Raw genomic sequence first — 25495 nt, forward strand, 5'->3', positions numbered from 1 at the left:
ATTTATTTGATGTGCTCGCGAACAGATGGAAACGATATCGGAAATTCTGAATGAAAGTAGGTTCTGATCGGATTGCCGATTGAATAGCGGCCATCGACGGAAGTGGTTTTCCGATATTTAAATGTCGGTCAGAATTTGTACGAACTTGGGAGGGCCGATGCTTCGTTCGTCTGCGTGCTCGCGTCATTGTTCTCAACAAGAAGAAATTGGACTCGTGTGCCGAGTGTATTTCAAATCCCGAAATTGTTTATATCGTTTTCATTTTCTTGCCTTTATATATATATATATACAGTTTCTTCGATTCCGGCAACGCCAAGCTTTCTACAAATAACTAAATTTAGAATACACATTGGCCCTTGCGATATTTCATTTATTATTATTTTTTTATGAATAGAAGAAAAATAAAAATATAATATAATATAATATTTCAACAAACGTTTAGATATATGCATGTTATTCGAGGAATTAGTATTAAATTTTGTTATACAGATACATTTTAATGTTATCTTATGATTAATATACTAACAACATCCGATGATAGTTATCAAATTAAACAGTCTTATATTTTATTATATTACAGCATAAACATAGATTATATCATAGTAAATAATGAACATCGTTGCATTTTGGTAAAAAAATATTTGTAATTTTTATCTAATATAATTTATCATATAATATAATTTCTCATCGATTATCTTGTTGAGAGTCGTTCTCAATTTGTGTGTAAAGAGACCAACGATGTCTCTTATGAAGAATTAAAAGTGCTTGGTGTAAGACCGCAGGTAAAAGATGCGGGAAAGGATTCTACGCTCGTCGAAACCTATTGGAACTTCATCTTCGTGCTTAAGAGGTAGGCAACTCAGGATTTATGAGTTTGTAGAACACTTAGGAAACTTAGTCTTGCTAAATGGATTACGGATTCAAGCGCAGAGAGAAGTAGATAGATAGAGAGAAAGAGAGAGAGAGAGAGAGAGAGGGGAGAGGCGGGAAAGGGAGAGTGCATAAAGCAGGCTTATCTGTAAACTTATATATCTTCTTAGTGTCGATAGGCAAGAATGCATTTATTATATTATATAGTTCTCCTCGATCTAATCACATATTAGACTTTATATTGACATCGAAAATTATTCTCTAAGCTCAGACCGATGCTCAGACATGTGTGATGTATGAGCCTTAACATCAACAATCGCGATATCTTTTTCAATTAACAGATATTGGAAAACGTGATATCTCAATTTAACACGTTCGCGAATATCGCGAATATCAGACACGATCGCACTCTCGTTATTCTACTTATATGCACGTACAAATAATAATTGAAATCAAAGGTAGGATCGCAAACAATGCTCCAAATGCGATTTAAAATAATCACACGCAATTTTGTAATATGTATGTCTTATTTCTCGTGACACTTTCCAGCCGTCATTCTGCTCGAGGCATTGACTAACTTGACTGAGGATATTGCACGCTCTTATTTACAGAGGGACAACTATAGTCACGTATCTGCGAGTTTCGGGAACTTAGAAACTCCATCTTAATGCTAAACGGCTTACAACTTGCGCCCGGATAGAGGGCATAAAGATAACTACGCCCACGAAGGAAACTATCCGTTTTAGCAATAACGTATATTGTCGGGGATGCAATTTTCGAAAGTGCGTGCCGCGAGCGGCAAGCGAGTTACGTCTCCAACTTTCGAATAATTATAATTCGCGAAGAAATAACGCCGTACATATGCCCTCTCTCACGGAAGTTTCGCGTACGTGCGACGTATTTCGCACTTGTACATCCGTCTGTACGAGAAATGTTTCTAATGTTTTATAGATGTAACGTGTCGTAATATGTCAAAACGAGAAACAAGTCTCAATCGTTTTCGATACATTACTACCCTTATGTACGTGCGTTGAGAGAGAGACAGAGAGAGAGAGAGAGAGAGAGAGAGAGAGAGAGAGAGAGAGAGAGAGAGAGAGAGAGAGAGAGAGAGAGAGAGAGAGAGAGAGAGAGAGAGTTTGAAAAAGAAAAAAGAATATTTTTCTCTTCCTGTCTCGTTTATATCGATCGCCCCTGCTGAAAGATTACGACGACGAAGTTCTGAGAACGTTGAAAGTTCGTCATAATGTTAAATGGTTTACGAAGTCGGACGAAGGGAAAACGCGTCGGAGTAAAGCACGCTATGCTGACTATCTGCTTAGTGTGAGGGATCCCATTTAGATAAAAACACATCCACCATGAAGCAGTAAAAAGGCAAACACTGCTTTACTTAAGCCTTCCTCCCCCTCCCCCGTTCTCCGATGTTTAACTCTTTTAAATATGTTTCCTTATAATCTTTGCGTGCGCGCAAGCATTAATGTTTGCGTAAGGATTTGCATTACAATGAGTAGAAACGACAGAATAAATAATAATAAAAATAGCGGGTTTAACGAGGATTAATTTGCGGCCGGCGAGATCGGGATATTTTTAGTCAACGTGTTATTCAAATAATGTTTATTCAAATAATTTTAAGATTTTCCAAATATTTTTCAGTATCTTTTAAAACTCACGCAAATTAATACGATTACGTGCAACGTAAAGCGATTTATAAGCGATTAATGCGATAGCAATTACTTTTTATTTATTGATAAATAAATAAATGATAAAAGATCTGGGATTTTTCGTTCTAAAAATATTTTTCAATTTTTCTTTCCATTTTATAAACTAACGTTGTGTATATTTTAACATGTTTGAATCTAGGCAAAAAATTTAGAAATGTAAACTATCGAACTATATCCTATTTGGGAATAAACAGCAGCTTGCAAATTACATAGATCGCATAAAATGTTATATTGTTCATGTTCCTTATAGCACTGCGTTATATGCTGTTTGTTATTTTTATAACAAATAAAAATCTGATGTGAAATAAATATAGATATAGAAAAAGAAATAGATTTTTCATTTTACTATTTCCCATTATTCTTCTCACATTCGATTACCTGATTCAAAAATAATAGCTACACACATTTTAATTAAGTAATTTATTATTTATCTAACATTATCCCATTAAAAACAGGAAATAAATGTATAAAATATATATGTATACATGAAATGTATAAAATATATGCATACATAAAATATATTTATACGTATAATGAAAAAACATGTATAAAAGGATATTTGAAACATCCAAAGCAAATTGCTCGCGGATGCTATGCGGCGAGGGATGTATATCAGCAAATAGGATGTTATGCGAGCGGATCGCTGATGACTGACAATAATGGGAAATAGCAGGAACGTGATCGGTGCGATTTTTACATCGCCAAAGATGGTCCCCGCCCCCGGTGACAACTTGCAAATTGCTTCCCTCGAGCGAAACGATACATGCGCACGTGCGCGGATCATTCTTTTTCATCTTCGATCGACACCACTTTGACGCCGTCGAATTTTCAACCTACGGCTGGGGTAGTAAGGGCGGGGCCGAGGGGGTTTTTGCCTCACTTTCCCCAAAGGCGCTGGGATATCGTTCCCCGTTCTTGCCGCGCCTTGTTCAAGTTTGTCCGCAAGTCAAACTGTCAGGATCGATTGAAACTTCGCCGCGAGCGTCGCCAGACAATTCTCGAGGATGGGAATTGACGGTGGTACGTCGCCGTGATCCCGAATATGACGAAACGTCTGCTTCGGTGAGTATTCACGAAGAGAGTCTCGTTCGCGCGCGTCATTGCCACGTAATGTGAAAGTTTCGCGAGAAACGCAACTCGAATTGGGGTATCGACTCTTATCCGACTCTTTTCCTTTTCGGAGCCCGAAGACTCGTCGAAGGCGGATTAGCACGTCGGATTATAATTTTCCAAAGCCGTAATAATTTTTGTCAGTTTGCGTGGAAGAATGCGGGGCAATATTTGTAAAATATGTATTAAATTTCCACAAAATGTGGACTGACTCAAGATTCCTGACGAGATAAAAACGCTAGACAAGAAAAGATAATGAATAGTGTTTTGAGCACTATTTTTTTTTTTTATTATTGACTCGTAATTAACGGGTATTTAAATTTATATGTATCGATAAAGCTTGTTTCCGAGGCGACAATGCTCATCGAGGCCTTGGCGAACGAACTTTTGTAGAAGTTCGATAGAGTTAGCAAAGTAGTGCAGGCGCGAGTGTACTGAACTGTTGTGTGCTGTTGCTAATATACGGATCCTATTTAACCGCAGTACTTCACTTGAACGTTTATATCAATAATACGCATCTCACTTGTCGTATACATTCATCCACGAGTATTAGGCTTAGAGTCTAACTAACTTCCCTTGAATTAGTGTTTAGCTCGGTTAGAAGGGAAATTGATGAGTAAATATTTCAAAATTTTGTTATTATGTACTTTTATATTTTTATTCTTTTTTTCTTTTCTTTTATGTAAAAACTCATGTAAAAAGATTTTTATTAGAAACTTGTACTGTTTTAATAACATTATTTATATCATTTATATAATGTATATTTATACGAACCCTAATATATATTCAATTTGCGAACAGTTAATCTTTTTTAATATATTTCTCTTCTGGCATTATATATTTTTTGTTTAAGATTCAAATGTTCTAATTCTTTTATTAAAATTTCATAATTTTAATTATATATAATGCGATAATTTAAATTATCGCATTAAGTAATCGCATTTACAAGTAATATATATATAGGTAGATTGATGTGCTAAAAAAAGATTTTTGCTCACGGGAATTCACGTTTTATATTTATTAGTATTAGATTCTGTGATTACGCTTGCCTATCACAAAAAAGTTTTGCGGAATAATTTTTTTATTTTTTTTGTGTTCCAGAAAATTAACTGAAAATTTTATGCAACGCGAAGCAATATTTTGTTCGATATGAATCGAGATTAAAAATTATATTGGGACCGATAATGAAACAGTAACTACCGAAGCGTAAAATTAACGACTTTGCCGAAAAAAATCACAAAAAATTTTTCTGGCTGTGATAAAACAAATGTTTCTCGGAACAGAATAAAAAATTACTTTATTAAAATTTATTACCAATTTCTTGTGATTGGCAATGTTTAAAAATGAGTTGTTAATCTTTTTACAAACTTTTTACACAAAACTTTTTTTTGTTATATAATGCATGACAATATTTATTGCATATAAATTATGCATTTTATTGATGAATTTACGTTTAATTTACGTTTAATAATATATCTTACTGGAAAGAGCCTAAAGCGTATAAATAATTAATATTTTTTATTTATATTTGTAAGACATAAATAAGTTAAAGAAATAGAAAATTGCAAGAGTGCACACAGAAATAAACAAAAATAACAGATAAAAGACGCTAAATCTTTTTCTTATTCATAGTAAATATGTTTTTCAAAATGTTATATATTGTCTATTTTTATTTATACCTATTGCATTACAATACAAATGAAATAATGATAATTATGTGGAACAAATTTTACCTGCAAAATCAACCTTTTAGAATAGAATGTTATGAGAAGCTCGGTTCGCTAGTCAGAATTCGTCTGTGATAGAGAAAAGATGGAGCATCGGACTACAGTAGAGTTCGGAAATGAAGAATAAAAGAGAGATGAGAGAAAATAGCTATGCAAGCTTCGAGGACAGCGAGGACATCAAAGGACTTAGTCGATCGGGTCGCCGAACGCAATTAAAACTTTTCTACTTTCACCGATTAATTTGTCTTTGTTACTGGCGTGACGGTTTGCCATTTCTTTTTGTTATGAAGCGCCGTTTATTCGAGTCGCTTTTTTGACGCCTGTTAGAAGCTCAGCAGCTACTACTTCAACTATTGAATATTCTGCCAAAAATAAACGAAATGTGGAAAGTCGATCTCTTATCGAGTCCACACTTATGTATATAATTGTGCAAAATAATGATTTAATGCAACCGAATATAAGTTGCATTTAGCTATTTTTATTTAAAATATTTGTAAAAGCTGGCTCATTATCGTATTTTTGATCAAATTTAACGCGTGTGTATCTTTCAATGAAGAATATTCTATATAACATAAAAATATATAAAATTTATTTATAAAGAAAATTTTATACATTTAAATTCGGATTAGATATGTTACATTTAGCAAAAATTATTAAAAACTGTGAATTACAAAATACATATAAAATTTGAAGTTTTGATTGAAAATGTTAAATATATTAATTTGTAAGATTTTAATTAAGAATTTAGTATTGCAATAATTTGAATATGCAGAAATATAATAATTAGATAGTAAATGTAAAAAACATAAAATGTATTTCAATTTCAAATTCAAAACAAAATAATAAAACATAAAAGAATTAAATATGCATTAAAATATATAAAATTTATAATAATATATATTTTATAAACAACATTAAAATTTTAATACCTAATTTCTTTTAATCTTATCGATCAGTAGAATTTAAGTCCTAAGATTCTCTCTCTCTCTCTCTCTCTCTCTCTCTCTCTCTCTTTTCTTCTTCTTTATCACATTTCATAGAGCGTTTTTTATTCATTAGGGCACAGCTGGTTGCTTTTGGCGACGGCTGCTCTTTCGAAGTCCTGAATATTCGAGAAAGGATGAAGCGACGTGTTTTGACGTAGAAACGATAAAGGAAGAATCGGCGAAGAACAGAAAGTTCGGTCGCCAGATGGCCGCCTTTTCTTTAGCATTTTCTTCAGGACACGTGAGCGGGTTCTTGTCAGCGAGACGTTCAAAAATCGCTTAGCCCCCGGTAGATAAGCGGTCGATAAAGGATGACCCGGACTGACATAACGACGTAACATCCGTTCTTATTCACTGTCATTCGACTTCTTTCTATGGTATGAGTTGATGAAAGGCCGTTCACAGTTGGCCCTTTAGCGACTTTTTATGTTCCGAGATAACCAACGTCCCTCTCAGTTACAATCTCTCGCTGGGAGTTACCGTTCGGATCGGATCGGAAAATATTAGGATATTTTTTTCTTATCATAATTATCTTTCATCTCTCTCTCTCTCTCTCTCTCTCTCCCCCTCTCTCTCTCTCTCTCTCTCTCTCTCTCTCTCTCCCCCTTTGTTTTTTCATTTTTCTCTTTTTTATTCGCGGTATTTTTTGAATACAATAATATTTTTAAACTATTAATTTTATGTAAAGATTGAAAATGATTTTAATAAAAATTCAACGTAATGTAAAACTATTTAAGATAAAAGGGTAATTTCGTATGTAATTTCATATGTAAAATTCTACGGGACATGAAAGAATTATAAACATCATATCCCGTGCTGACATATAGGTAAAATCCTGATAACCACGAGCACCATGCCGGAAATGGAGGGGCGCGCGTTTGCTTGTGTTTTCTGATATAACGGCAACGACATTCTTTCTCCTTCGTTCCGTTGCGTTCTTTTCCCTTACGATTCGTATCACGATTTCGTTTCCAGACGTCGACGTTCTCCCTATACGTTAAAAGGAATTCTTACGGCTGCTCCTCGGTGAATGCGGGAAAGAACGCGAACGACACAGACTTTTCCTCTTATGTTCCGGCAAGTCCTGCTCGATTTGTCAAAGGATAGTTCCGCCGTTCTTGACATAAATAAGCGCTGCTTCCACGCTTTTACAATCTTATCGTGTTCGCGGAACTCATTACGTACGGACGAGTTTAAACGAGTTGAGAGTATTCGCGTTAGCTACAGGCCCGGCCGTTCTTCTAGATCTCATTTGCAGGAAGTCGCGTCCAATCTTTATTCAGGAGAGATCACGGCCGAAAGTTGAAAAGAAAGCCTCTTGCTCTCAGGATAGGATTTAACGTCGCTTAATTATTTCGACGATTTCTTTACGCGTTTGACAGGAGAAAGGATTTTATGTAAAGGAAGTCATTTCTAAGATAGTTAAAGAGAATCTACATTACAAGTTACTAACAATTAATATTAAATTTTTTTTCGATTTAAATTAAAATTTTTGCTTTAGTTACAAATGACAATGCCAACGTACTTGCTGCTGTTGAAATTAATCTAATTCATAATAATGAAGTAACGTCAAAAAATTCTTACAATTCGAAAAATTTTAATTTGATCAGATATTTGCTATAGTTACATAGAAGTAACTAACGTATTCTTTAGGTTTAAACCAATCAATTAATTAGTATATGATAAAAGAACTTTAAAAAAAAAAATCGATATTATAATTTTAAAGAATTTAATTTGATATTTTCGTTACGATTTTGATTACGATTAGAAATGACAATTATTTGTGCTGTGTTTAAATTAACAAATCTAATTAATATGATGAAGTAACAAACCTTCACTCCTGCAGTTTTAATGCATGAGATGCTTTGAATTATATATGAGTTGGTTACTGTATATTCCTCAGTAATTCAAGCATATCGAAAGTTTGTAACGCGTATGATCAACTTCCGATACAATATATATATCGATTACTTGAATTTTCGCCAAGGATAATTCTAAAGATACTTAATGATATCATCGAATTTCATTACGGAGCCTTACAAAACGTTGTGTCTCATAATATTATATGTCAAAATTTAATTAATTATGAATTTTATATTAATTACACATTAATAAGAATTTTCTAGCCGTTCTTCTTTCTTGTAAGAATAACTTGTGCGACTAATCCGCATTATTAAAGCTTTATTATTATTCTCTTATTTTATTTTATTTTTTTGCCTTTCTTATTAACTTCTCTGCTTATTTACCGAATATTTCTTCGTTATTACGACTTCAAGACGATGATCATTATTGCTGGAAGCGCACTGTATTACAGTGAATAATTCCAATGTTACGTTTCTCCACTTTCTTCGTTAACTGATCTCTCTGCTTGCTTTTACGTCCCTGCAATTCTCTTTTTCTCCGGTTAAGCGCACGTTCGCTCTTTCAAAGGTTTATTAGTTCCTTAACCTACTTTTGAACAATATACGTGTACGGAACGGTATGAAGTCGATGATATTTCTCATAACTTTCATAAATAAAACTGTAACGAATCGCCCGTGTATGACAGTGCACGAATATTTTATCAAATTGCGATAATATTGCTATATCACGATTTTTTCACATACTGATATTCAATATTATTGCAAATCGCAAAAATTGGAATGATCAAAACTATTCAACTATATGTGTGTATTCTATCATGTTGCTTCATAAAATTATAATATATATTTTACTAATCGAAATGTTTTCTAGCCTATGGCAATAGTTTCGTATGTTGTCATTTAATTAAAAATATATCCTATGTTTCTACAGACCTCTTGGCCCTCGGTTTATTTTTATTTGCCCAATTTATTACAGGCCTAAGAGGACTTTAGTAGAATTTTTATTTAAGGCTTAATATCACAAAGCTGCGAATTTAATGTTGAAAAAGTTGCGATAAATAATAATCTTTCTTAACAATTTCGTGGAAAAAAACTCTAAGTTTATCTTATTCGATCTGTTCTTTAAATTGAATTATTTTAAAATGCTCCTTATAATGCCATGGCATGATGTAACAATTAAGATAATTTAAATATATTTTTACTGTACTTGTACGTCCAACATGTTTCCATTACCGAGGGGCTGTAGTGGTGGAGATAGAAATTTCCTGGGGTCTTAAAGAGGTTGAAATCAAATAAGACGCGAATAACGGTATTCTCCCTAAGTTCGTTTTCCAATTCTGCCAACCTCCTGCGTCCCAGAACAATTCCTTTGTTCTTTTGTTGAATTTCTCCGAGGTATCGTTAAAGCTACACTCCGGAAGCGTTGTCAAGTGAAAAATACACACAGACACGAGCACACGTGCAGGCGTATAGAACCGACATTCTACATTTTACACGAGATAGAAGAGTTAATATATATAGAAGTAAAAAAAAAGAGAATGAAATAATACACTGAAACGTAACATCGAAATTAACATCGGAAACAATAGAACGTAAGAATAAATGGTAATGAAGAAAAAGGTAATGAAGAATTCGACGTGTAGAGGACGATAAAAAAGGCGATAAAAAAGTGCAGATTGAAGAAAAAGAAAGTAGATATAAATTCACCTGCAGCCTGCACCTTCACATTGCTATTGGCAGTCTTAGATAGAATCTTTTTCAAGAGGAACGCAATTTTGAAAGCGAGGACGAAACTGATAGTCTTATTTATACGTAGCCCTTGGTGCTGTAAACCAAACAAACAACAAGCATCTCGAAAGAGATTGGAGAGACGGTCGCGAGAGTCGGAGATCGGAAATAGAAATGGGAGAGACGAGAATGCGAGTCGAATGGGAGGGCTAGGCGGGATGCGCGTCAAATAAAGAGTTACGGATAAAAAAGGGGATGCTTCGGCGCTGTAATATATCCCTTCCTTTTCTCCGTCTCTGGAGGGAGCTCGATTCAACCGCTCTGTTTCCTCCCGACATATCCAATTTCCATATCATTAAGGGTAGTACGCCCACACGCGGAATGTATCTTCGGCGCGCGGCGTATTTTCCCCGAAAACCACCGTTGTGTTTAAGATCGCCACTTACGGGGAATGATCGCGGAGATATGACGGACATCAAAAGCGACGAGCGATGTACGAATAACGACATCGGCATACGGTCCCTTTCACGTGACTGCGTTTTTACAGGCGGCATAGCGGCGAGCGGACTACGAATACGTGGACGGACCTATATCGCCGTAATAACGTGGTCAAGCCACGTTGATATTAAACGTGTATAGGTACGCGAACGAGCCGTGGTGATTAATGAACCGCGTAACAAAGCATCTGCGTTTAATCAACGCGATGAAAAGATATCCACGAATTGAATTTTTTATATATCGATACAATCTATTTATACGAATATGTTTTAGATGTTGCGCAGAAAATTCTTTATTATTGCATCTGTTTCTATTGACTTATATATATATATTACTTATATATATATATATATATATATATATATATATACATATATATATATATTATATGTATATGTTAATTAATACAAATTAATATTGCTTGGAAAAATTGAATCATAAAATTGATCCGTGAATAAAACATACTAAAAATATTTTTTTGTTTCATATCTTAGTAATTTTATTTTTCTTTTTTTAGATCACATAAGTGATATTTTTTCCATTTATATTTTTTTCAATGTATTAAAATATTATGATATTAAAATAATATAAATGAAATTTATTACAATTATTCAAATTCTTTTAACCATAAAGAAGTTCATTTTACTTGACCTTTTGCCATCTTACCCACTGTTAAAATCTCACAAGGGATGAGGTGAAATGAGAAAATTTGTTGAATCATTTAGAAATTAGGAAAAGTTATCAAACCTTAAAGTCAGTTATTTCAGCCATACTTTCTCCAATATTTAATAACTTTATTACACTTGTATTATTTGATTATTCTTTATAAACTTAATAATAAAAGTTGAAAATGCGATGAAATTTATTAAAGAAGAAGTGGGAAAATTAATTCGGTGCGAATGAGAGCACCAAATATTTTCACCGAGTTATCAAAGTAATGTACTAAGAAATTTAAGAAATGAATCGGCTGCGCAAAATGCTTCTTGAAGCGATATGAAAAGCGATTCAATGTGCCCACGCCATGTTGGCTTGATGATACGTGCGAACGATACATCATCATCGTCGTGGCAAATGACGGGCGTAAAAGTGTTTTCGCCGCAGTATTGGTTATTAAAGAGGTGCACAGCGCGATAAATGCGAATGACGTTGGTAGAGTTGATAAACGATGTTAATAATCGGGCGAATGGCGCTACGTAAAACCGGATTACCGCGATGAAGCAAATTCCCTTTGTGGCATGCGAAGCGTGAAATATGAATTGGCGTGTTCGTGTATAACGGTTACTGCCAATCATTGTTTGGCGATTGGCCACTAAAGAAACGAGTTACATTACACGGGCACAGCCGTCCGTTAGTCTCTTTTTCGTTGCGATTGGCTGATGTTTGAGAAACAAACGATGCCGAAGAGCGCGATCTGTGCTACGCGACAACAAGCAAACAACATATTTGCGGCTACGCATGACATTACCAGACACAAAGGGTATTTCTAATTTGTACCAATTCGAACCAATCTCTTTAGAGCTACATTGTCCGAGATGAACCAAAAATCATGTTATTTTGGAAATTATTGTTATTCGTAGCAATCAGTTGTAATGATTGTTGTCTCCCTCATATGAATCGCGCAATAAATAAATTGGGAGAGAGCAATCAGCGGCAGCATCGTTGTTCCTAGATGGGATATTCGATAAATCCACGTGGGTCGGATAGTCCTTTGTCGAACCATAATTCTTGCCCTTCTTCTAAATTAGCCGGAATGGCTCGTGGGTTCTGCGCCGCTTATCTCAATTCGCTCTTCTTTCTTGCCGACCAACGAACGCAGCCTTTTTTGGAAGTAGAACTTTAGCGGGGTTGAAGAATTTAGATGTTATCGTACTACGCTATGGTACGTTGAAAAACGCCTGCGCGAAATTCCCATCAGTCATTTCCGTGTGATGGGACAAGCGTTTATCGCGATCCGCATCTCCAACTGGTGAATTAACGAAAATTTATTCGTCCGTGTTGATGAATGTTTCGCGTGTAATTGCGCTTTAATTCATTCAAAAAGAAGAAAAATAATCGAGATGACTTTCGTGTGATTATCAATAAGTATAATGCATCTTGACACGATAAATACTGATGACATCGCTTAATTAGCAAAGTTCATAAATTTTTAATGCAAATTGTCTATAAACTATGCTTTTAATTTTATATATTAATAGAACATCTTGTTTAAAAGCGCGTAACAATAAATATTTACATCTTATGGGTGTTAGTGTGGGTAGTAGAAAAGATTATCTATTTTGCGCTCTAAAATACCTCTTTAAGTGGCGAATATTAAAATTATAAAAATATAAATAATTCTATATAAAATTAAACATAGAATGATTCTGTAAATATGCATTGTGTATATGCACTGTAAATATGCAGGTATCGTAAATCTACAGGATATTTTTCTATGCTCGATTTTATATAAATTTGTTTTACATCACATATTGTTACATTACATATTGTTGTACAATTCTTCTAACATATATAACGTATAAATTTCTTTCCTTTTTTCTATTCGTTTATAATAAGCTATGACATTTTAAAAAGAGATAGGAATTACTTTCTTCGCAATATCTTAAAAGTTGCACGAGAGTCTCATCGATGCGAATCTTTCAAAGAAATGTTAAACTATATATTCGGTTGTCACATAGTAAGAAAAGTAAAAAGCTGGAGAGCGTTTGCTCGCGTAGCAAAATCTTTATGGGATATGAAGCTCAAAAAAATATTAAATTTTAGATTGGTTTTTCCATACCTCGTAAAGCTCTTTCATACATCATTTTGCGATAACGCGTTTTTTCATCGTCCGCTTCCCCTCTCTCTCTCTCTCTCTCTCTCTCTCTCTCTCTCTCTCTCTCTCTATTTTAATCTTCATCTTCCTTCTTTGAGATAAAAAGTCTAGCAGACCGGAAATGAGATCTAAGTGAGTGCCTAACATTGTCCTTCTAATAGTTTGCGTCAAAGCTATAAAGAAAAGCATCCTTCCATCGATGTCCTCGTAAATTCTCGTCACGTAGAAATGATCTTGAGGATAACGACGATAAGTGTTGCCAAAACTTCACGCTATCAATTGCGAAAGTTGCGCTTTTTCGCGGATCATTCGATTACGTGGAAGACATTAGAGTCGTAGAAAAGGCGCGAAGAAAATATGTAATTTACTTAAGAACCTGACAAAAAAAGGTATTTTCGCTTCTTTTTTGTCTTGTTTTTCTTGAGATTAATTGAAATCGATCTAAGCATACGTACAACGAAACCCTATTACTTATTATATATATATTAATTTTAGTATAAAAATATTTTGTTACCTTAATAATTTTAGATCCAGAATATTATTTTAATTCCACGAGTTCTAATTCCTCATTAATATAATGAAATATTTTTTATTATATTAATCCATAATAAATGATTCGAATAAATATTTAAATAATAATGCTAAAAAACAATAGCATTATTGTTATTATTAATTATATATTATTAATATATGTTATTAATTTGTTATTAATTAATTATAATTAATAGCTACTTTACACACACACACACACACACACACACACACACACACACACACACACACACACACACACACACACACACACACATACACACACAAATTATGTGACACAACCGAGATAATGCTGGTGCTATATATAAAAAGTCACTTTTACGATTCTAACGTTTCTAACTTCATAATATGCTGTACTTTGGTAAAATCTATGTCATCTTCATCGAGGAACGAATTCTATGAAGGAAGCAGGAAGGCAACATTGTTCGAAAGCACTCCTCGAAACTTTATAATGGAAAGATTTCTGTATTTTTACTATCTTTGTTCGATGCCTCAATATGATTCCATTTCTTGCTTCATCAAAGCGATCGAGTTTCCCAGCTTCTCCTCTTCACCTTCCTCTGCTCCCATAGTCTTTTTGCGATTAAATCGGCGGGAACACGCGGCACGGTTACGATCTTACTCGCGTAACTTCCTTACAGATTTCTTGCACACTTGGATTCCGCACGGCATGCGACGTCCGTTCCCAGCTATTCGCGCCAAGTTTCAAGTTTCATTCCGGAAAGTTCCTGCTGACGCACACGCTCGGATTTACTCGCGTAGCCGTGCGAGCTGCAATCGAAGGTTAAGGGTTGTCAGAGTTTAGTGCAGTTCGAGCACAGAATTCACAGTTACGCGCACTTTACATTTCGGATATAGAATTAACACGAAGAATTTAAAGAGAAAACGTTTTAGCTTGCGTAAAACGAACGTTGATTTTCCACTTGCATTATTACGCATCTAAATTGAGTTGCGAGTCTGAAACTTTTACGGCCTTTTTATCGCCATTTATGTAAAATGTAAAATTCTAAAATGTGAATAAATCTCAAGAACGCTTTCACCAACGCTTTGTTCCGCTTCCTCTCAATGTTATTTTCTCATTAAATAAATAATTATATTTGAACCGTTAAATAAATATTAACACATGGCTTTAATTGTTAAATGTTAGTAAAGATTATAACACTCGTAAATAATGCGTGCTACAAAGCGTAAATAATTATGTAGTATAATTCGATAAATAACAAAATCTCGCACTATTAATCGAAAGCGGCTTGTTCGATAAAATGCTGAACAAGTATGATTTTATTCGTTATTTGAGCACATACATTCGCGCATTTGCATGAAAAATAGCGCACCGTATAATGGAATTTACATGGAAGGATAAACATTTAATGAAAATATTTTACTGCCAACGTTGGAAGAGAAATACATCATACGTTTATTTGACCATTATAATAATAGATGATTCGATGATATAAATTTTTTTCAGTACCCACGTTTGTGCCTGTGCGATGGAATTATATAATTTATTCATGTTGGCGGCGATAAACTATGTACACACATAAAAATTCTTATTGGTATGCGCATAATTCTCATTTAAATTTGAACACCGAACTACAACAAACTAACAATGCCTTAGCGATAGCCATAAAGATTGAGCGCCGCAAGTTTCCCGTGGTTTTGCATGATTATTTTTACCGCCGGTTATTTTTATTATTATTATTATTATTATTCTGTTTTTTTTTCCTCAACAACATGATAATCTATTGAATTACATTAAGCTTGATATATCTGAATTTAATTGAACATATATCAAAATATTAGAGGCATAACAAAAGAAAATTTATTTAATCATTGGTTTTATTTTCTAGTTATTTTGCAATTTATTTCTTTAATCAACGAAATTGTTTCTATCACGTTTTTAAATAAAATATATATAATTTTTATTATAATATCATTCTTATTTGAATTGATTTATCGCGTAGATTAATGTAGATGCGATAGTTATGATAATTATAATACCTGAAAGAGGTTATAAAGCTTTTGATATTTATTATATCAAATCAGGTTGTATATTTAGTAACACTTGCTATTATTGTAATTCCAGGAAACAGGATATTGAATCACTCGATGAAAATTTACTCATTATATTTATTAAAACCAATATTAATACAAATACCTTAACTATTTTGAGATAAGGCGTCAATTTAACGTTCCCGGTATCGATTTTTACATTATTTATATTCAAAATAAATAGCATTTTTTCTTTTTAATGTGATGTGCTCCGGTTACTTTCGGATCTCATAAAATAATTTTCGCGATATTGTTACGCGCAGCACAAGACGTGATGTTATGTCGCCGTTTTGAGAGACCAAAGTACGACATCATGATTTTTCATGGCGATAAATGGGACATTAAACTTCGCAGTTGAAGTGCCTACAAAAGAAGAAGTCTACGAAGATTTAAAATAAAAAATATTGCATTCTATATACACATGGTGCTTAAACTTTTATGTTTAGATAATGTCTAGATAATCTTTTTTTTCCTTTTATTAAAGGAAAAAAAATTAAAAGAAAAATTTATTTATTTTTTTCTAACGTCAATGGTTTTAGAATCATAAGCGATTGAAAATAAAGTAAGCAGATAAACATGTGACAAAATTTAGTTTGAGAATTGTTTAATTGACGGAAGCTATTTTCATACGATTAGTATTAGCAGTAATCTTAATTGCTAAGTCTAAAGTAAGAAACTAAATGCGCGCAAGTAATCTTAATTTGCTGCAAAGAATAAAGCATGTTTCATAAATCCTACTATTTTGCCGGCGAGACGTTTTGATAAACGATCCCGTAATTATTATTACTCTTGCTGCACGCGGTCAGATCGCAGTGCATCATCTGAGATAATAGCGTGCGTTAAGCTGCCGCATTATAATTGTAATCGCGTATGCAGGATTCCAGGCAATAGCAACGATACGTAACATCCGATTTGGTAACCATAATTACCGCCGTGGTTCACGGTATTCACTTGTCGCGCTTTCGGGGATGCTGCCTGGCTCCCGTATCCCGTGGCATGGCGTGACATTAATATGGTTGAGTACGAAATCGTAACCACGCTCACGTTCACGAGCTCCTGTTATTATCACTTAGCTATCGTGCGTCCGTAGAAGCGCGGCGGGCGATCGTTGATGCCGATATATTTGATTGCACAACTGTAACTACCGTTTATGTTTAGTCATTGTGCCGTTCTCGTACGTCCTCGAGTTTGCACGCGGCGCGATAATTGCTAATGATACGTTTGTAAAACAAACACCTTTAAACACCGTCGCGTAAACCGCCACCGCGCGTAGAGGGAAACAGGCGATAACTGCCGCCGCGATTATTAATCTTGAAGCTCGCCGCTGCGCTGAAAATAATACCGCCGTTTTATTTAATTTAACGCCACCGATTATTTTCGGCTCCGCTGCTTCCGCGCAGCGTTGCCGTAACTTTTGCGTAAGATTTATTTATGTTCGTTTCAGATAACAATATATGGAATCTGTGTAGTTATGTTTTCGTCGACTGTCATCGCGAGACTGATCGTCACCAAACAAATCCGAGTTAACGCAAACCGACTTTCATAACAATTTAAATTTATAGTTTATTCAAATTTGAATTACGAATCGCCCAAGATTTATAATCTGATTATATCTTTAATGTTTTTATATATTTTATTTCTATTGTGACCTTTAAATGGATCTAGTTAAATTTACATTTTAAAAATATTAAAATGGTTAATACAAAAATTAAAAAGTATAATAAATAATGATATATTGGCTTTTCTTTTATCAAATTGATTTTTTTAAAATGTTTTAAAAAAACTATTAAGATATGTACTATTATTGTGTTTATTTAAAAATATTGTCTACAATATTTTTTTGATAAAAAGAAGGACAGTTTTGTTCTCTAAATCTCTAAAAATTTGGCCAGATACAGATCTAAAAATAATTTTATCAGGCCATCAAAATAATTATGTAAGATGCTTAAACATGATGATGATGATGATGCATTGCAACATTTTTTTATATTCCAGCGATCAATTTGAACGTCCTACATAAATATCTTATTGCTAATTAAAATAAAATTATTTTCAGGTCTGTATCTGAAAAAATTTTTAAATATCTCAACAAAACTGCTGTTTCCGTGCATGTTTAAATTCTTATGGCGTTAAAAATATACAAAAAAGTACTTTACTTTCATTCTAAATAATCATTTTTCTTTTTGAAATGCCAAAAGTCAGAAATATCATTTAGTCTGCGATAAGCCGAATTCGCCGTGAAATTCGCTCTAAATGGCTCTAGCATTTCTCCTTCGTGTGCCATCGAGATTTGCATATATCCGACGTGAAACTTCGCGATGACTATTGACGCGATGACGCGACTGATTGTAGTGCTATAATCGTTATCGCGTGGCACATTAACGTGTACGTTAGTACACAGCTTCGACGGCCACGATCTCTCGTATAGCGCAGCCCGCCTGCCTAAAGCTTGACACTCACTACTACCCGTGGATAGCCACGATGCCTTACCTGCTGTCAGCATTATCGCGTTTCCATTACTACTACCGGTCGCGGACTACGCTTGCCAGTACTACTGATACGGAGGCGCGGCCCTCAATGCGGAACTGTAACTGCTTGTAATGTTCGTTGACGTTTCTATTGGCAAGATCGGGGAAATCTATTGACCCACGTGCGAGAGGCCGTCAGATAACAATTATTGTCTCGCACAGCTTAAAGGGAATCGCTACGAGACGTTCTCGCCAACACGTACGATTCTCACGAATCTTTCGAAATTTAACAGAAGATTAACATACACGATTTAACATACACGAAAATTGTAAATTATAAGGCCACTGGCCTTTAACATGGGTTTCCTTAGAAAAGGATAAGGCAGATGTATATTCAAAAATATATCTGTTTTTTCAACGTAGAAAATGGATGTACTCGACAGTGGAATGATTTATTGGAATTTTTGAGCGGTAAGAGCTTCCTCTTCTATCTTTCTTTAGCATCATTCTAGTGTCTCGAAAAACCAATAAATCTATCTCTGAGTATAACCAGAAACAACCGAAGTAGAATAACGTAGACAGAGAGAGATACTCATCCACTTCTCTGTTTTTCTTTTTCAGAACCTGAAGAATCAGATCATGACGACAAACGTTTGGGTAGAACAAGTAAGTAAAATAATGTCTTTTCTTATATAAACTGTGAACGTATCTGAATTAGATACATAAAGCATATATAGTATTTTTTGCGTTTTATTAGTATATCTGATAATAAAGAAAAAAGTTAAAGTGAAAAATTGAAAACAGAGAAATTTTAATAGATAGATTAAAATGAAAATAAAAAAAACAATATTACATACATTACGCTTTTTTTAGTACAAAAAATTGTGTTTTGATATCTCTGAAGGTGTTATTAACATTAGATTACCAAATTAGATTAATTAAACATATTATTTCATAATATTGATTTTAATTTGTACAGTTAATTAATATTTGAATTGTAACTAGCTGAGCTTATTTTTTTGTACGTATTTGTATTTATTTTATTATTATTTATTATTGTGTTAGTGGCATTGTTATCTATTATTATGATATATCTATATTAATATGTTTCTACGATTATCAATCGACAGAGCTTATCATGTTTTAATAATTAATTAACAATTAATTGGTATCTAATAAAATATGTATAAAGGATATTTGCCCTTATGTAAATTATACGCAGCTTTGATTGATGTATAATATTATTGATACTGATTATTGAGATGTTGTTTTGACGAAACACTATGTATATATTTTATTATTAATAAAATATAACATTATTTCGAAAATGTGTAGATATAAAACTTCTTGGAATTTGGAAAGTACTTTCTAATTTAGAAGTGAAGGGATTTTCTTATCTGATTAGTACATACATGAAACGCAACTGTCAGAATTTATAAAAATTAAAGTTATTTTTTAATTTTTGGAAAATATATTTTAAAAATCAAACACACACACACACACACACACACACACACACACACACACACATTGTTAAGATAGAGTACATATAAAAGCCTTAGTTATACTTTATTTATCTAATTTTATTTTCTAAAAATTAGTGTCTGGAGTATGATATTTTAAGATTGAAATTTAGTAGAACGTAGATGTCGCGATTAAAGTAGTTTTGCTACTGAAGGAATTTGCATTATCAAATTCCATTCATGCATGAAGAATAAGGATATCCGATGTACCGCTTAAAGATTGCAAATGTCGATCGTCGAAATCATGGTTTCCATTTTCGCGAGTGCTATACGCGACGCAATCGTATTGCTTTGATTGTTAGGATCTACCCTTTCGACGTAAGACGGTGGTTTGGAATTTCAAAGCAGGCGAATTTCATTCGCGCTTGTCGGCGACGAAATCCGAATCGGCGGATAGCAGTTGGCCTTTATTGGTGTAATACCCTCTTGTATCCTCGAGAGAGAACAGCTACGTGACACGACCATTTCTCGTTCGTCTTGCGAATTTATTGATCGTAACCGTTTTTTGCGCTCTTCGCCTTTTAAAGATTGCATTCTTTCTTTATTCTTTACACATACTTTATCATCATTCAGCGTCACTGATAATCACAGAAGCGTGTCTGAAAGTCGCTGCTTTGACAACTAATTCTGACGGATTTTAATGGAATTACGACGATTGATCTTTTTATCGTGTTTTCTACAGTCTTTCAGACGTCATTCCTTCATGTAGTAGAAAAAAATTTATTCTTTTAAATTAAAATCTGAAAAGATCTAAAAGACGTTCGTATAAAAGCTTATTCTTTTAAGAAACATCGCGAGATGATTTTCTCGAGAAACTTTACTTTTAAGATAAATGATTAATTCATATTTTATTATTAATTAATTTTATATTTAAATCAATTAAATATAGATATAAGCAAATTTATTCAGATTGGAACTTGTATATAAGATAATATAGATCTTTGATATTTATTTGTAATTATTATTTAATATTTTTAAGAAAAAGATAAGAAATATTTATTAAATGTGTAAGTTGATGAATAAATTTTTTTTTGGCTCAAATATGCAATTTTTCGCAAATGCACGCGGTGCATAGCAAGAGTTATCGTGTTTACAAAAATGCGCTGGTTATGATTTTATATTCAAATAGGAGAAGAACAAAAAAGTGAGATCATGACGACAGGTAGTGCGTTGGGATAAGGTTCGTTGGAAGAATCTCTTTAACTTGGTTCAGGACACACTGGGACGTCAAAAAACCTTGTGTGTCTTGCCTTACGGAATCTACAAGCGATGGGGCGGCGTCGACGGGATGCATTTTAATTGCAAAGCAGTCCGGGCGCACGTACTTGCTCCGCTCGCGGATGCAACCCGCGTCTTGCAACGTGGAAAATTTGGAATTCTCGAAGAGTCGTCGGCCGTCGCTGGCGATGATCCAAAAAACTTGGTATCGCGGTAGAATGGATTTTCTCGAAATGTATGGATATTTGTTGGTTGACTTTGGAGTAACTTTTTGAAGTTGTTCCAAATTTCTATACGTGCGAGGCAGACAACAGTATCAGTTTCAATATATATATATATATATATATATATATATATATATATATATATATATATATATAGTGTGTGTGTAATAAAAAAAAAAATCTATATAAATTGTAAAATGAAATAAATTCGAAGATAAAATAAAAATGTAGAGAAGTAAATATGTATTATAGCAATGCTCTTATGATTGATATAACAATTAATATTTATCAAGATTTATCAAGATTTAAACCAATGTGAGGAGTTTTGTAATAATTTATAGATAAATTTTATTTTTTATTGAGTTTATATTTATTTTGCTGGAAGATAATTATCTAATTTTCCTTTCTCTTTTTTTTTCTTTTTTCTTTCTTTTCTGCGTGAAAAATATTTTTGAATTTATATTCTTTTAATTGTTGGAATTAATTCAGGTATATTCTTATTAAATATTGTTCCTACTAATAATAATTTACTGAATTCACTGCTATTCTTGTAATTTTTTTATTCGGCTCGATCATCGAGGGTACAATCGCACAAGAACTGTTTCCTGGCTAATTATCGTTGACGAATCCTTGGAGAAATTTTTGTTGAGTGGCACCGAATACCAGAGTACCTTTGATTGCAGGCAATGAGTTTTTGGTAGCAAAATTGAGAAGACGCAAAAGTTAGCCGGAAGTTTAGTCGAAAAGTTGACCTTGGGTAGAAAAGTTCCGACTTTTTACATCGCGCAACCGCGCGTTTCTCGTTTGCGCCAATGTTTTTTGTCAGTCTTCTTTTTATCCCGTTCGTTACGATCGTTTGTCAGTGTCGATGAAGCGAGATCGGCGTCTTCCCTTTTTTTTCCCTAACGTCGACCCGCAGGACGATAGCGGATGAGCGAACCAAAGAACGGGACGTGAGGAAGGGTCAGAAGTGAACTTCCCTTTGGCGTCATGTCAGCCCCGTTGAAGTGGCGCCCCTTTATCGGAGTTTCGGAATTGCTTGCGATTACTGTTCGTCAGAGAGAAGTGAGCCGAGAGAGAAACAAGAGAAAGAGAGAGAGAGAGAGAGAGAGAGAGAGAGAGAGAGAGAGAGAGAGAGAGAGAGAGAGAGAGAGAGAGAGAGACAGAGAAGAGAGTGAGGCCGACCGGCGGTTTCAACAACGGCCCTTTGATGGGTTCGCAATAGTGCCGCAATAGTGAGGAAATAAACAGTCATATGTTTTTCTTGACAGAAAGATGGTCGAATCCGGTGGAGAACGGAACGGACAGGGAAAGTTTAATCGAGTCGCGGCGGTCGTGTCTTGTTTGTTAAAACACGATGGGTATTATCTTCCTCCGGGAGACAAATTGCGCCTGATGGAAACAATAGGCGAGGAAATCTTACGATTACAGGACGGGGTAATCGTAATATAGAGAGAGCCGGAAGAAATATTTTCTCACAGGCTGATTATAATTGGGGAAGAAAGAGCGCGAGAAGCGCGCCGCAATGTGGGGATATTGCACGCGAAGCCCGCGTGTGCATCGGGGCTGCGATCGATGTCGCAAATTTATCGGGCTCGAGTGTCTCGCAAACGCACGCCGCGGATTGCTGCCGCTATTATTGATATTGTTAGAATAATTACAAACCGAACCGGAACGCGAGCGTCGGCGCGATTTAATGCACGTGCGAGTGCGTATAGTCGCCGTATATCGGACGTATATCGGTTGAATTTCATTTGTCGATGGGGGGAAATCGTAATCGACTGTGCGCCGCGCGGAATTGCACGGAGTTCAATTACGATGGATGCGCAAATTATCGGCGATTCTATCGAAAAATTATTTAATTGGGTTATCGCCGTATTATTACTGTCGTCGCATCGCTCGTGCGCGCTCGGCTACGGGGAGGGGGTGGAAAAGCGAGCGAGAAAAGAAACAGGAAGGGAGATAGGAACATCGAATTCCACACTCGTCTGAGCTCTCCGTTATTATTAGTAGAGACGGGTTTTCAATTCGCTTCGCTCGTCCCTATTGTCGCGCACCACCGGAAATCGGCCCGAGTTCGCGACACGGAGAAAGCCGGAGAAATCGTTTCTCTTCAGCGATATTTATGCTATAAATATGGCTGAAAGTGAGGGCGCGTCGCGAGAGACAAGTTTCTCGTACTCCTTCTTAGAGCCTTTGTAACTGCAACGTAATATAAGTAGAAGTCGGATTCTCGCCCTTCCCTTTCCTTTTGTTCATTAACCGATGCACCGAACGGCTCGTGCCGTTATTACTTAACTCCTCGATCGCATAAAGAGAGGCACCGTCCGTTACAAAGATCTGAATCTGAATAAAGATTCAACACCTTTGTGTACTTAGCCCCTCATCTTGCGAAATGAAAAAAAAATATAACTCAGAGTTATAAGCTGTTTATGAGCTTTCGAATCCTGCAAATTAAAAATTTTGAGTTCGTTACTGTAGATTTTTAAGAGGGGGGAGAGGCTAAGTGAACCCTCAGCCACTCCACTTAAAAAAATTTTAATCTACAGTGACGAACTCGAAATTTTTAATTTTTAATTTGCAGAATTTGAAAACTCATAAGTAGCTTATAACTCTGGGTTGTACTTTTTTTCATTCCGCAAAGTAGGGAGATGCACAAAGGTGGATTCAACATCAGGCGTGGATTTACATATGTAGCAAGCAATAAGCTTTATCACCATGCTTTGTTACCATGTAATGTTATTGTATTATTGTAGATAAATCGTTTATGCAAGTTTATCTCGTTTATTTGCGAGACATTAGATCGGGACATTATTATTCAATAACGCTCTTGTTAAAATCGATATTTACATTTAATAATTGATTACGGAATTGACATTACATTCGTTAAAATGTGCTGATATAAAAATGCGAAAAGCTGATTGCTTTTAAATAATTTCAACTTTTGAAAAACCTGTCTTTATAGAATATGACGATAAGTATTGATGTGACACACTTGATCTAAAAAAGTTCGGAAATGCATTTCTTCCAAATGTGATCCACGAGTAAGTCCACGTTAAGAAAGATACTAATATCATTCTAAAAAGAAATTACGACTCGCAAAAAACGTGAATATCAAAAGCGATGTTTGTTCCGAGTCGATGTGCTTAGAGATCGTTTGCTGTTGTTATTTCCCCTCGGTATTTTCTGCGAAATAATCCGGAGATTACGGATACGCGCGACCCGAAGCTTGTTTAAATAGAGCAAGATGTTTGCATCGTATTTATTCTACTGTTCTGCCATTGTTGCTCGGAACCGGCGAGTTTTACGGGGCTTCCGAATGTCCGATATGGACGATTGTCAACTTTTGCCAGGAAAGAAGTCGACAGCTCCAGTCGTGCCAAGTTTTCTCACCTACTTCGGTAACAATGGATTTCTTTCTATCCTCAGCTTGTTTCCTACGCGAAATGTTCTGACGCGAGTTCCTAAAAGATTCTGTATCTGACCTGTCGCGAAAAAAAAAAAAAACGACCGACTGAAATAACGTGTGATCCAAATGTGTGATTCGTTTGATGTGCATTTGTATTCTAAAGGCACTATTTTGTTACGAATTCTCTTTGCGTAACAGCGAGTGATAAATATCTGCCATTTATTTGGAAAATAAATATTGTCAATTTTTTATTTCAGTAGTTTCATCCTTTCACAATTTTCGACGTAATTTAAGATATGTAAGAATACACAATATTTTGATATGATATATTTACATTCGCGCATTTAATATTTTATCGATTTTATCACCTTATAAGTAAGAGAAATTTATTACAGCATATATCGTACGTGTGCAGGTTTTCGAAACGCCTGAATAGAAAGATATACGTTTTTTTCACTTCGAGAGCGCGCAAGCGGATCTTGTATTTCAAAGCTGCTAGCTAGTTCGCAATTCTGTTATCAATGGCAACATTCTGCTGGTACCTCGAAAAAAAAAAAAAAAATATAACCGATAAAGCTGCAAGATGAAATCTGCGCGCGAGTAGACGCGGGCGCTCGCGGAACACAAGATCACAAGATTTTTTCGCGGTAGCGAAAACGCGGTGACAGTTCGCGTTGGCAGCTAAATCTGGACGCGTGTCAACGTCGAAAAGCGCTGAAAAGTAAACGGGGAGGCGCG

The 25495-nt window shown here is 34.8% G+C and overlaps 1 protein-coding gene across 2 annotated transcripts in view; it reads left to right on the forward strand.

Annotated features, from left to right (window-relative positions):
- nAChRalpha1 (nicotinic acetylcholine receptor alpha1) overlaps positions 1-25495 on the forward strand; it is a 220865-nt gene that overhangs the window by 70959 nt on the left and 124411 nt on the right. For both annotated transcript variants that reach the window (XM_089072411.1, XM_089072410.1), the window contains exon 3: positions 19005-19049. In XM_089072411.1, the coding sequence (XP_088928537.1) occupies positions 19005-19049 (45 nt within the window). The remainder of the gene's footprint in view (positions 1-19004; positions 19050-25495) is intronic.

The sequence above is a fragment of the Pogonomyrmex barbatus genome, unplaced genomic scaffold (genome assembly GCF_055798465.1).
Source record: "Pogonomyrmex barbatus isolate J1 unplaced genomic scaffold, ASM5579846v1 scaffold13, whole genome shotgun sequence".
NCBI classification, from domain to species: Eukaryota; Metazoa; Arthropoda; class Insecta; order Hymenoptera; family Formicidae; genus Pogonomyrmex; species Pogonomyrmex barbatus.